This window comes from Mus pahari, unplaced genomic scaffold (genome assembly GCF_900095145.1).
Source record: "Mus pahari unplaced genomic scaffold, PAHARI_EIJ_v1.1 scaffold_10063_1, whole genome shotgun sequence".
Classification (NCBI taxonomy): domain Eukaryota; kingdom Metazoa; phylum Chordata; class Mammalia; order Rodentia; family Muridae; genus Mus; species Mus pahari.
The window spans coordinates 3,368-17,546 of record NW_018393696.1 but is presented as its reverse complement, the minus strand read 5'-3'; the positions used below and the strand labels follow the sequence as shown (position 1 = coordinate 17,546).

At 42.0% G+C, this 14,179-nt stretch overlaps 1 protein-coding gene across 2 annotated transcripts; it reads left to right on the top strand.

Annotated features, from left to right (window-relative positions):
* Window positions 1-190: 190 nt before the first annotated feature.
* Window positions 191-5,870, top strand: LOC110315670 (PRAME family member 12-like). 2 transcript variants are annotated; one of them, XM_021189673.1, is made up of 4 exons: window positions 191-260; window positions 2,754-3,045; window positions 3,382-3,969; window positions 4,725-5,870. In XM_021189673.1, exons 2-4 carry the CDS (start codon window positions 2,759-2,761, stop codon window positions 5,272-5,274), a joined length of 1,425 nt encoding a protein of 474 aa, XP_021045332.1. In that variant the 5' UTR covers window positions 191-260; window positions 2,754-2,758; the 3' UTR covers window positions 5,275-5,870. The 2 variants fall into 2 exon arrangements, with proteins under 2 accessions (XP_021045332.1, XP_021045331.1); XM_021189672.1 differs by lacking the exon at window positions 191-260 and having other exon boundaries at window positions 2,702-3,045; window positions 4,725-5,274.
* Window positions 5,871-14,179: the final 8,309 nt, after the last annotated feature.

The following is a 14,179-nucleotide window of genomic DNA, read 5'->3' as shown; positions in this document are numbered from 1 at the left end:
CATAGACCTCAGTTTTATACATTCCCTAATGAAGATCTGATTCACTCAACTAGGTCAAAATAAGATTAAGTGGGTGGAGAGTTCATAATCCTATCAGGTGGCAGCCTTGGCCTGAGAGGTGTGGCTAAAAAGCGGAGACTTGATGGGGAAGGAATATATAAGGACTCAAATGGCTCCACAAGACACTCTGAGCCTTGGAGTGTGGTGTGACTGCCTCATCTTGCTGAGACTGGAGCTTCTGAGCACAGTGTCCAAAGCAGGTAAGTCATTTATGTTCATCAGGACACTCCATCCACCAGTGTCCCATCTAACATTTGGTCTTAATGTTCTTTGTGTATTTGTTTCCTGTGCTTGCTTGCTTTTCTTGGGTGGTTATTTTGAAACAGCCAACCTCATTTAGCCCAGGATAGCAAGAAGTCCATATGTAGCCAAGTGTCATGAAACACTGAATGTTCAGCCTCTACCTCCTGAGATCTGAGGCTACCCTGCTCTGCTTATTTATTGGCTAAGGAGGCAATATTCAAGGACTCTGGCACACTGGGCTAATATATCCTCACCTACTCTAATCTACCTTACACAAATTTTAATTCAAAGCGAATATAGATTTATAAAATAACAAGGAAGAAACTTCTATAGGGAAGAAAACTTCGGTATGGTTTCAAGCAAAGCATCAAATTGACAATCTGAAGCAATCATGCTCTTGTTTAATTGATTGATTGATTGATTTTTACTTTCTAACTCCAGCTCACTAAGCCCTCCCTCAACCCTTCCCCGCCTTCTCTAGCCTTCTGGTCTGAGTGGTTGGGCCCTTCATGGATCTCTCTCCACCCTGGTACATTAAGTACCAGGGAGCTTAGGTGGTTTCATCCCTCCTGTGCTCCCACAAGCTAGATCAACTAGAAGAATATATCACACATACAGGCAACTGCTTTTGGGATAGACCACTTAATCATGTGTGTGGGACTACAGGAAACCAAGCTGCATTAAAACTACCTATGTGTGGGAAACCCTATGTCCTGTCTCCGTATGTTCTTTTGGTGGCAGTTTAGTCTCTGAGAGCCCTAAGAGACTATGTTACTTGAAAGTTTTTGGTCTTCCTGTAGAGTTCCTATTCCCTTCCATGCCTGCAGACCTACCCCCTATTCCATAGCGGTCCTCAAGCTCCATTCACTTTTTGTCTATTGGTCTCTGAGTCAGCATCAGGATGGAGCCTCTCAGAATAGGAACTCTAGCTTCATGTCTGGAAGTATAACAGAGTATCATTAATTTTAGGAATTGGTGTTTGTCTGTGAGGATGGTCTCATGTTGGAGCCATTATTTGGCTGTTTCTTTAGTCGCTGTTCCATCTGCCTCTTATGATAATTATATCTTCCTTCCATGTGATATTCAAGCATTCTCACTTTTCCTTCCTTCTGGTTAGCTTCATTCGGTCTGCAGAGTATAGCATGGGTATCCTGTATACTGAGGCAATATCTACTTATTAGTGTGTATATACCATGAATATCCTTTCTGGATTGATCATTTTTTTTGAGACAGGATTTCTCTGTATAGCCTTGGCTGTCCTGGAACTCAATCTGTAGACCAGGCTGGCCTTGAACTCAGAAATCCACCTGCCTCTGCCTCCCAAGTGCTGGGATTAAAGGCGTGTGCCACCATGTCCGGCTTGGATTGATCATCTTACTCAGCATGATATTCTCCTATTCCATTCATTTGCTTGCACAATTCATGCTGTCTTTGATTTGAATAATATTCCATTGTGTGGATGTACACCATTGTCTTTATCAGTCTTCACATGTGACCATCTCTGGTTGTTTCCAGTTTGGGGCTATTAACAGAAAGCTTCTATGGGCTATCACTCTGCTCAGGGCAGATTAACTTGACCAAGAGGACTCATCAAATGGAGAAGATGAGTAGCTTATCTGTGTAGTTCAGGATCCACAAGTCTGTTAAAGGTGGGAGTATAGGTGGCAAGAGAATTGGGGGTCCCCTGAGATAGCAAGCTGATCAAGGTAGCTTGACTTTCCCCAGAAGACTCAGTGAGTAGGGAAGATGGGCGAGGGAATGGATGCTTACCTGCATGGTTTCTGATCCACGGGTCTGCTGAAGGTGGCAGGAGATTGCATATCCAGAGGGAATACCGAGTGCTTTGGGCAGATTAGAATGCCTGGGAGGACTCAATGAGGAGGGAAGAGGGTGGGACGGAGCTTACCGTTAGGGTTCAGGTTGCGCAGGTCTGATGAAGGTGGGAGAAAAGGTGATGGGAAGAATGAAGGAAACTTTCAATAGCAGGCTGTTCAGGGCCTCAATGCATTCTCTCTCTTAAAGGACAGGTTAGAGCTCAGCATGGCTCCTGCTTCTAAAGCTTATTGAAGTAAAATTTGTGTCTGTTTTGATACAATATATTGCTCTATTGCATAATAGTTTCCCACAAAAGTGTCAGAATCATATGTGAGTCTTCTGTTACAGAGTAGAGTAGGACTCACAGAGTATATTTGATTGGATTGGGCAGAATATCAGGGAAAAGCTGTTGAAATGGGTCCTTATATATTACCAGGAGGGCATTGAAGGATCTTTGGCAATGAGAAAGATAAAGTTATCTGAATAACAAGGTTTTCAATGTCACCAGACCAGTTATTGGACCACTGCCTGGTTTATATAATTGGGAAAAGAGGGGGTAAGAGGCTTGCTAAAAGTGTTTTAGATGAAATATTTTTTTCCTTTGGATATTTCCTTATCATTTGCATATCTGAAAGGTACAATGAGCTTTAAGGACCTACCAACACTCCAGCAGCTGGCAAGAAGAAGCCTGCTGAAAGATGAAGCCTTGACCATCTCTGCTCTGCAGAACCTGCCCTTGCAGTTCTTCCCACCACTCTTCAAGGATGCGTTCACCAGCAAAAGACCTAACATCCTGAGGCGGATGGTGGCAGCATGGCCCTTCCCATGCCTTCCTGTGGGAGCCCTGATGGAGACTCCTCACCTGGAGACCCTGAAAGCTGTGCTTGATGGCCTTGATTTGCTAATGTCACAAAAGGATCGACCTAGGTATGTGAGTTTAAGGTAGCATGGAGGAACGTGTGTGGATGAGAGGAAGTGAGTACAGTATTCACAGTGGGTCCAAGGTGAATCAGAGGATTCTGATTGTAGTGGTCAGTATCTTCTAGAATGGATACTAGAAGAAGCAGGACTGTGGTGTATGTAGGACAGCTGAGAAAAGAAGTACTCTGTATGTAATGGGTCTATCCCTGCCTCTTCCCCAGGCACTAGAGAAATTTAAGATGTCAGTGTTAAATGAATTGATTAAGGGAAGTTGAATTATGGGTCATGCAGATTACACATTGTGTCTCCTGTCCTATGAATGTCCTTCTACTTTACCCACAGNAGGTGGAACCTACAAGTGCTTGATTTGGGAGATGCCCACAAGGACTTCTGGGATGGTTGGGCTGGATTGCTTCATGAAGTTTTCTCTCAAGACGAATTTGGCAAGAACCAACCAATGGGAAATCATCCCATCCTAGGGGAGAAACAGACCATGATTATAAAGATGAACCTTTCCCTCATGTCCCGCCATCTCTCCAAATACCTAAAATATTTTTATCATTGGGTCAAGGAGAGAAAAAATGTGATACAGGTGATCTGTGAGAAGTTGGAGTTTGGGGTCATTCCTGCCTATAACCCAATGGATGTCTTGGAGGTTTTTGATGCAGCTTCAATCCAGGAATTGGAAATAAACACACGCTGGGATATATATACCCTTGGATTGCTAGCGCCTGGCCTGGGTCAGATGACAAACCTCCAGAAACTACTTTTCAAGGAAATCTGCATACCTTTGGATAGGCCTAGGGACCTAGAGATGGAAGCCTATTGTATTACAGAGTTCTTTTCCCAGTTCTCCAAACTGCATAAGCTCCAGCATCTCTACTTGAATGATGTCTACTTCCTGACTGATCGCCTGGACCAAATGCTCAGGTAAGAAAGGACAGAGAGCTTTACCCAGGGGTGAGCAAAGTATTTTGTTGTTGTTTTGCTTTATATTAAATGTGAGTTTACATAGTGGCTTCACAGTCAGTGTTAAATTTATATAGATGTGAGCTTAGTATAATTGATATAGTACTTTATGATGCTGTTGCCTCCTGACTTGTCACCTTAGTAAAACCAGACTGTCATGTATGTGTCCATGTTTTAAAAAAAGGTTTCTTGAGAAATCCTGTTGATGGGAAAATTGATTGATAGAATGTGTGAGATGTTATATCACATGTCCTCTCCTGTCAACTCTATCCTCAGCACTATATGAACTGTTTCCATCTTCCTCTGACTTCTCATGGGTCAAAGGAAATTTGAGCACAGGATTATATAGATGGGAAGTAAGTGAATTACAGTGGTCATAAGGAAACCCTATGAACAGAACAGAGTCTGTGTGTGGAAGCTGGCGCCCACTGAGATAAATATTGATGGAGTTGGGGATGGTTCTGAGTGGTTCCCAGTTGATCCTTCTTGGTTCTCCTGTTTACATCACCTGTCCCCAAATATGTTTTGTGCTTACCAGTTCAGGGGGAACTGTAGAGCTGAGGCAGTAGCAGTCAGTGACTATATATGTCATACCTAGAAGAACATGAGAGTTGTTAGCTAAGGAGACTTTGCAACCTTGAAGTCACAGCCTTTTTTTCTGCCACTATTGAACTTGAGTGAGGTAAAGTCCAAAATCTCTGTCTCTTTCTCTCTAGGTGCTTTGAGAGTCCATTAGAGACTCTTGCTATCACTCACTGCAGACTCTCAGAATCAGATATGAGGTACCTGTCCCAGTGTCCAAGCATCCACCAGCTCAAACACCTGGACCTGAGTGGTGTCACCTTCATTTTAAGTCATCCATTCCTAGGAAGCCTGCTAGAAAGACTGACAGCTACTCTGCAGACATTAAAATTGAAGGGCTGTATGCTCATGGACTGGCAAATCAGTGACCTCCTGCCTGTGCTAAGCCAGTGCTCCCAGCTCACTGAAGTCGATTTTGTGAAGAACTTCTTGTCCATGGGCATCCTGAAGAAGCTGCTACAGCATACTGCCAACCTCACACAGCTGACCCTGGAGAAGTACCCTGCCCCTTATGAGGTCTATGATGACAATGATAGTGTTATTCTGGACAGATTTGTACAGCTTTGTTCTGAGCTTATGGACACACTTAATTGTGTAAGGCAGTCAAAGCAGGTCTACTTTGTGAGTAAGATGTATTCATATTGTTGGAATTTCTGTATCTACAATTTTGTTGGGAATATATAAGGTGAGGTAATTGCTAGGCTGTGATAAATGGAACGCAGGTCTCAAGTGACTCATTAGAGGCATAGAACATGTGTATTCAAGCATTTTTGCATGTACTTTGGAAAGATAATTATTTCGTTTTCTTTGAATATCAGTCAAATCCTTCTGATTTGAGGTACATGTGTTGAGATGGAAAACCTTGAGCTTATTTTCAGCCTAATGTCTATAGTACAGACTCACTCTTGAACAGCAACTATATCTGAAAATTGTAGGGCTGCATTCCAGCACTTTCAGAGTATGAGGGACCATAGAAGAAGGGAAGGGGATAAAGAGAGAGGACATTNTAAAGAACATAATGGACTTGAATAGGAGGGCTCTGTTTCATTCTCCCTATGGATGGCACCCACCTTTTGGCTCTCCCCTTACATACGGTTCTACAGTATATGGACATATTTTTATGAAGTATAAGTCTGACTGAACCTTGCAGTATTTTTGTATTAGACTGTTATCACTATTAAGCATCTCTTTTTGGGGGAATTCCTGCAGCCTGATATCTTCTACCACCACTGTTACCATTGTAATTTCTCACAGGTTCTAATAAATCAGTTTTGAATAAGGACATGTTTGGTTTTTTCTTTTACTGAGTAAGTTCTCTGACAACATCATAGTTGTGTGTTGTGCTTACCCTGACACAATAACCTTGTGTCACTTTTTCTTTGCCTCTTCTTCCTCCTAGATCTTTCAGAGTAAATAATGACCCAACATGTTCTTTCCTTGGAGAGGCTTTAGAATTTTATCCTTCATGGGACCCTATACAAAATGCTATACGGAATCTTTTGGAGATGTGGCTCAGGTAGATAATGCTTGCTGCTCTTCCTGAGGAGCAGTGTTTGACTCCCAGTGCCTACAACCATCTGTACCTCCAATCTGACCTTTTCTCCAAATCTCTAGGAACACTTGAGTATCCTGCACACACTGAAACAGAAAAACTCACAAACCTAACTAGAAACAAATAAAAATAAATATTTAAAAACGAAAGTGAATACATCAAAACAAACAATAATTACTTCCATACATTAATGCATTGGGATCTTTTGGGCAAAATACAAAAATCTAAAGTAGGTTTACTGGTGATGCACATGTATAATCTTTAGATTAGAGGATAAGGCTGGTTAGTTATGTGTGTTTGTGGTTGAAGGCTATGGCTCCATCTCAGTGATGAATATGTGCTTTGTATTGTTGGGGGGAATAATAAAAAGAATCCCATGTTCCCTTGCTATACCTGGGTACCCTTTGCTGGGCGAATCCCTGCTGCCTCCATGGCTAGCCCCATGCAGCAACCACTCCCAGTCTTTTCAGCTCTGCTTCACTTGCCTCAGTCGTCAGTTCCTTTTCAGCCATAAAACACCTGTGGTCGGTAGTCCCATATTCCAGTTACCCAGTACATCAAAACTCTAGAAACTTATAAGTAGTCAGGTTTATATATCAATGCATTCTCAGTTCAGAAGATGCCCACATAATAATTTCAGAGCCAATTGATATTGACACAAACTGCCCACCTAGATTAGTCAATTTATCCCAATTATTCTATCCTTTATGATATTAATAGCTACACGTGGTTATTTAAAGCCACTCAGAATCTGGATCATCTTTTTCTTGCTCTGTCTTTCTTCCTTTTCCCTGCCTGTCTCCTCCGTCTCCATCTCTCAACTCTTTGCTCCACCTCCCTTTTCCCTGTCCAATCACAGGCTTATTGTTGTGTTAATACTTAAAGCTATTGATTAGGGAGAATTTGGCTATTCTCAATGAAGATTTTATGGATTCTAGCCATGTCCTTTATGAGGTAGGACAACTTTTAGTACTTGTAGGATGCAGGATTAAATGTTTTACTCTTGAGAATTGGCAGCAGCACATACAGAAATCTCTTCCCAGTCCCTGACATCTGGAATGCCTCTGGAGACAAAAGCCCCACAGCTATGCTTTCTTCTCTCTCTCTCTCTCTCTCTGGCTGTCTGGAAGTCATTTTGGTGACAAGGCTAGCATCCAAGTCTGAGTATGTGGATTAAAGGTGTGTTCTACTAGACCTTGCAGAATAGCTGTTGTCTAGCTGTGATAGGATAGGTTTTCTTGGATGGTGTACTGGCTGGTTTTGTGTGTCAACTTGATACAGGCTGGAGTTATCACAGAGAAAGAAGCTTCAGTTGGGGAAATGTCTCCACAAGATCCAGCTGTAAGCATTTTCTCAATTAGTGATCAAGTCGGGAGGTCCCCTTGTGGGTGGTGCCATCTCTGGGCTTGTAGTCTGGGGTTCTGTAAGAGAGCAGGCTGAGCAAGTCACGGGAGGCAAGCCAGTAAAGAACACCCCTCCATGGCTTCTTCATCAACTCCTGCTTTCTGAGTTGCTTGAGTTCCAGTCCTACAACCTTTGGTGATCAACGGCAGTATGGAAATGTAAGCTGAATAAACCCTTTCCTCCCCAACTTTCTTCTTGGTCATGATGTTTATGCAGGAATAGAAAACCTGACTAAGACAGATGGGTAGAACCACTTTGGAAATCAGTCTGTCAGTTCCTCAGAAAATTGGACATAGTACTACCAGAGAATCCCAGCAATACCTCTTCTGGGCATATACCCAGAAGATGTTCTAACTGGTAATAAAGACACATGCTCCACTATGTTCATAGCAGTCTTATTTATAATAGCCAGAAGCTGGAAAGAACCCAGATGTCCCTCAATAGAGGAATGGATACAGAAACTGTGGTTCATTTACACAATGGAGTATTACTCAGCTATTAAAAACAATTAATTTATGAAATTCTTGGCCAAATGGATGTATCTGGAGGATATCATCCTTAGTGAGGTAACCCAATCACAAAAGAAGTCACTAGCTATGCACTCACTGATAAGTGTATCTTAGCCTAGAAACTTAGAATACCCAAGATACAATTTGCAAAACACAAGAAAACCAAAAAGAAGGAAGACCAACGGGTGGATACTTCATTCCTCCTTAGAAGAGGGAACAAAATTCCCATAAAAGGAGTTACAGAGACAAAGTTTGGAGCTAAGATGAAAGGATGGTCTATCCAGAGACTCCCCCATCCGGGGATCCATCCCATCATCAGCCACCAAACCCAGACATTATTGCACACGCCAGAAAGATTCTGCTGAAGGGACCCTGATATAGTGGCCTCTTGTGAGGCTATGCCAGTGCCTGACAAACACAGAAGTGGATGCACACAGTCAGCTATTGGATGGAACATAGTGCCCCCAATGGAGGAGCTAGAGAAAGTACCCAAGGAGCTTAAGGGGTCTGTAACCCTATAGNTGGAACNACAATATGAACTAACCAGTACCCCCAGAGCTTGTGTCTCTAGCTGCATATGTAGCAGAAGATGGCGTATTCAGCCATCATTGGGAAGAGAGGCCCCTTGGTCTTACAAACTTTATATGCCCCATAGAGGGGAACATCAGGGCCAAGAAGTGGGAGTGGGTGGGTAGGGGAGCAGGGTTGGGGAGGGTATATGGGACATTCGGGATAGCATTTGAAATGTAAATGAAGAAAATATCCAATAAAATAATTTTAAAAAAGACAGTTGGGTAGAAGAGTACCCTCTTAGAGGCAAACAGGATGGGGATGGACAAGGAGCTGCAGAGGGGTGACTAGGAAGGGGGACATTTGAAATGTAAATAAAGTAATCAATAGAGAAAATAAAATTTGCTCTCATCATGGGATATCTTTTTTCTCTGTCTATGATAATTTATAGCTTACTGTGTACAGCAGTATATAGCCTGGCATCTATGGTCTTTAGAATTTGCAAGACATCTGGCCAAGGCCTTCTGGTTTTTACAATCGTTTTGTTTTGTTTTGTTTTTTGTTTTTTCGAGACAGTGTTTCTCTGTATAGCCCTGACTGTCCTGGAACTCACTTTGTAGATCAGGCTGGCCTTGAACTCAGAAATCTACCTGCCTCTGCCTCCTGAGTGCTGGGATTAAAGGCATGCACCACCACGCCTGGCATTAGGTTTTACAATCTTAATTGAGTAGTAATATGTAATTTTTATATGTATGTCTAATGTGTTATTGGGGTTTTTTTTTTTCTTCCAGCTTTTAATAGTCTGTCTTTGTTTTGTTTTTTGTTTTTAATTAGTGATTTTTTTTTATTTATGTGACTTTAGGACTTTCTATTTTTGTGTGTGTATCAAAAATTTATTACATACAGTATATTGCTTCAAATATTCTCCACGAATTTACTCACTGAGTCCCCAAAACAAAGGAGTTAATGTTAACTGTATCCTAGTTTTTTTTCTTATTTTCTATTAGATATTTTCTAAATTACATTTAAAATTTTATCCCCTTTCTCCATTTCCCCTCTGAAAATCCCCCATCCTGTCCCCTTTCCCCCTGCTCACTAAACCACCCACTCCTACTCCCCTGTCCTGCGTTTCCCAAACACTGGGGTATTGAGCCTTCATTAGAGCAAGGGCCTCTCCTCTCATTGATGTCCAACAAGGCCATCCTCTTCTACATATGTGGCTGGAGCCATCCATTCCTCTTTTTTGGTTGCTGGTTTAGTCCCTGGGAGCTTTGGGGGTACTGATTGGTTCATATTGTGATTCCTCCTATGGGGCTGCAAACCCTTTCAGCTCTTTGGGTCCTTTTTCTAGCTCTTTAATTGGGGACCATGTACTCAGTCTAATGGATGGCTTTGAGCATCCACTTCTGTATTTGTCAGGCACTGTCAGAGCCTCTCAGGAGACAACTGTATCAGGCTCCTGTCAGCAAGTATTTGTTTGTATCTACAATAGTGTCTGGGTTTGGTAACTGTATATGAGATGGATCCCCAGGTAAGACAGTCTCTGGATGGCCTTTCCTTCACTTTCTGCTCCAAACTTTGTCTCTGTATCTCCTCCCATGGGTATTTTGATTCCCCTTTTAAGAAGGATTAGTATCGACACTGTGGTCTTCTTCTTGAGCTTCATGTAGTCTGTGAATTTTATCTTGGGTATTCCGCACATCTGGGCTAATATCCACTTACCAGTGATGCATACCATGTGTGTTCTATTGTGATTGGGTTAACTCACTCAGGATGATATTTTCTAGTTCTATCCATTTGCCACGGTACTTCATGAATTCATCGTTTTTAATAGTTGTACTCCCCTGTGTAAATGTACCACATTTTCTTTATCCATTCTTCTGTTGAAGACACCTGGGTTCTTTCCAGCTTCTGGCTATTAAAAATAAGGCTGCTATGAACATAGTGGAGCATGTGTTCTTAATACATGTTGGAACATCTTCTGGGTGCATGCCCAGAAGTGGTATAGCTGGGCTCTCAGGTAGTACTATGTCCAATTTTCTGAGGAACACCAAAACTGATTTCCAGAGTGGTTGTACAAGCTTGCAATCCCACCAACAATGGAGGAGTGTTCCTCTTTCTCCACATTCTTGTCAGCATCTGCTCTCACCTGAGTTTTTGATCTTAGCCATTCTGACTGGTGTGAGGTAGAATCTCAGGGTTGTTTTGATTTGCATTTCCATGATCACTAAGGATGTTGAACTCTCGTATGATCTTGTTGAAAGCTTTTTCTGGCTATTTGATCTGTGCATACTTTCTTTCTTACATAGCGATTATTCTTAGATTTCATCTTTTCCATGTGTCCAAAGTTCCCAGACATTTTGTGTCAGGAACTTTTCTTTAAACAGTATATCAGTTTCTTCTATCATACCTTTTACACGTGAGATTCTCTTGTCCATCTCTTATGCCTTGGCTTCCCAGAAGCTCATATTAAAGTTTTATGTGACCATGCTTGGCTTGGCTCCCATTCATCATTTCCTTAACTGTATACATTTTGCTGGGCTAGACTTTTCTGAAACAGCCCTTCCTAACAGAGATACAGGGGTCTTGTCTCTCTTCCAACACAGTTTTAAAGTTGTTTTGAGAAATAGTTTTGGAAATCCCAATCTGGCTGCAATCTTGCTAGACAGCTGAAGTTGTGCTTGAATTTCTGATCTTCATTCCACAAATGCTTGAGTTCTGGGGTGACAGGCATATTTAACCATATACAATGCTGGAGAAAGTGACCCTTGAGTTTGTAATTGTTTTTCAAAAACTCTTCCTACTCTGTTACATATTTAGGACCATTGTCCAGTATTAATGGATGCAAGCCATCCTCCTGTCTCAAACTTTTCAGTCACCACTGTAGCAGAAGATGGACAGAGTTCCCAACTTAGGTATTATATATTTCAGAACAGATTTCACTGTTGTAACAAGACGTTTCTACAAGGTTTTCTGAAGATTTTTTTCCAGGAGGTTTGGTGTGGATGACCCTACTATCAAAGATAAAGTATCACCAACTTGACTTACACTCAGAATTATGTGGAACACAGGCAAATAAAGCTCAGCCTAGTGGGTTGGTTCTAAACTGTTGTCCTACTAGGAAGAAGGCTGAGGTAGGAGGATTCCTGAGAGTTGGTGTTTTAAATCAATCTAAGACTTAAAAAATGACTGTGTCTCAAAGATACATCTAAGACTGAGTAATGAAGTAGCAAATAAATAAGTACAATAAAACAGTGTTGGGCAGGGATTTAATGAATGGGTTCTTGAAGTTCAAGCAATTCTCAGGTACTTTTTTTTTTCATAGATGGAACATCAACCATTTAGATGTGGGGAATTGCAGGCTGGTCTCCAGTCGAGCTGATGGTCATAATTCACCTTCATGACATGATAGGCATTCCCTCATGCTCCTGGAATTTTGGCTCCTGCCTAAGTTACCATCTCCCACAGCCCCCACAAGAGAAGCATGGTCAGTAGTCACATAAGCAATGGCCCAAACTTCAGGCTAAACTCCTCCCCAGTTACCTAGCAATAGTAAAGACATAAAAAGGGCTGTTCAGCCCCCACCTCATTCTCTTACTTCTTGCTCTTTTGTCTCCCTCTTACCCCTCACTCTCCCCTCTTTCCTCTCTTTGTCTTCTCCCCTCTCTCCTTTCTCTTTGTCCTCTCCTCTCCTCTCCTCTCCTCTTCTCTCTCTCTCTCTTTCTCTCTCTCTCTCCTTCTCTCTCCTCTCTTTACCCCTGCATTTCTAGAATACCCAAGATACAATTTGCAAAACACAAGAAAACCAAAAAGAAGGAAGACCAATGGGTGGATACTTCATTCCTCCTTAGCATAGGGAACAAAATACCCAAATTAGGAGTTACAGAGACAAAGTTTGGAGCTAAGACGAAAGGATGGACTATCCAGAGACTACCCCACCCAGAGATCCATCCCATCATCAGCCACCAAACCCAGACACTATTGCATATGCCAGAAAGATTCTGCTGAAGGGACCCTGATATAGCGGCCTCTTTAGAGGCTATGCCAGTGCCTGACAAACAAAGAAGTGGATGCACACAGTCAGCTATTGGATGGAACACAGGGCCCCCAATGGAGGAGATAGAGAAAGTACCCAAGGAGCTGAAGGGGTCTGCAACCCTATAGGTGGAACAACAATATGAACTAACCAGTACCCCGAGAGCTTGTGTCTTTAGCTGCATATGTAGCAGAAGATGGCGAATTCAGCCTTCATTGGGAAGAGAGGCCCCATGGTCTTGCAAATTTTATATGCCCCATAGAGGGCAATGCCAGGGCCAAGAAGTGGGAGTGGGTAGGTAGGGGAGCAGGGTGGGGGGAAGGTATAGGGGACATTCGGGATAGCATTTGAAATGTAAATGAAGAAAATATCTAATAAAATAATTAAAAAGAAGAAAAAATATCATCCATGTAATGAATCATGTAGATTTGTTTTCTTATGGTTCTAATATTATCTATGGTAGAGGTCACAAATTTTTGACACAAGGTAGGGCTATTAGCCATTCCCTGAGGTAAAACCTTCCACTGCTATCCTTTCAAAGGTTCTCTAAAGTTTATAGTGGGAACACTAAAAGCAAAGCTCTTTCTGTCTTTAGGGTGGAATGGTATGGTAAAGAAACAATCTTTTAAATCTATAACTATCTTATAATTACCCAAAGGTATGGGCACAGGTGTGGGCAACTATAGTTGCAAGGCTCCCAAAAGAATCATTGTCTCATTAACAGCCTTCAAGTCTTGTAACCATCTCCACTTTGCTGATTTTTTTCTTGATGACAAATATTGGGGTATTCCAGGGAGAGTTACTCTCTTCTAAATGTCCTGCCTGTAATTGCTCCTGTACAAGCAATTGGGCAGCTTGTAATTTTTTTGGTGGTGAGGGGCCACTGAACCACCCAGACAGGCAAGTCCTCCTTCCAGATGATGGAATCAGCTCAATATCCTGGGGGTGCAGTTCCCATAAAAAATACCCCAAGCCTCTTATTCCAGTGTTGACATGGGCCTCAATTGGATGAGTAGTCCCATCTTCATTTTTCCCTAAATCTTTCCATGTGGAAAACCCAGAGATTATCATCTAAGCCATGATTACTTCATTGGGGTTGCACATAATCCAAGCTGGGATAACAGATCTCTGCCCCAGATTAATTGGAAGGTCCAGGATGACATATGGTTGTATAGTTCCTGTATTTCCTTATCTTTCCACTTCAGCTCCTTAGATCTTTGTTGTGGATTTTGACTTTGGACAATACCCCTTAGATTTGTCAAGGTTGGGTTCAGAGTCCAGGTGGCAGGCCCATCACTTTGTTTATAATAGTCACATTGCCCCCTGTATCAACCAAGCCTCAGAATGCCTTTCCAACAAGCCATATTGTCATCATAGGTTTTTGTTTAACTATAGATTGCACTCAGTATTCGTCAGAGGAACCAAAGCATTGATCCCCTCTTTTAGGACTCTTATATTTGTGATTAGTAGGAAGCAATGGAAGTAACAGTAGCTGAGCTATCCTTCTTCCTGTGGGGATGATAACTATATTATGTATTGCCTTGGCCATTACCTTAATCTCGCCTTGAGAGTCATTGT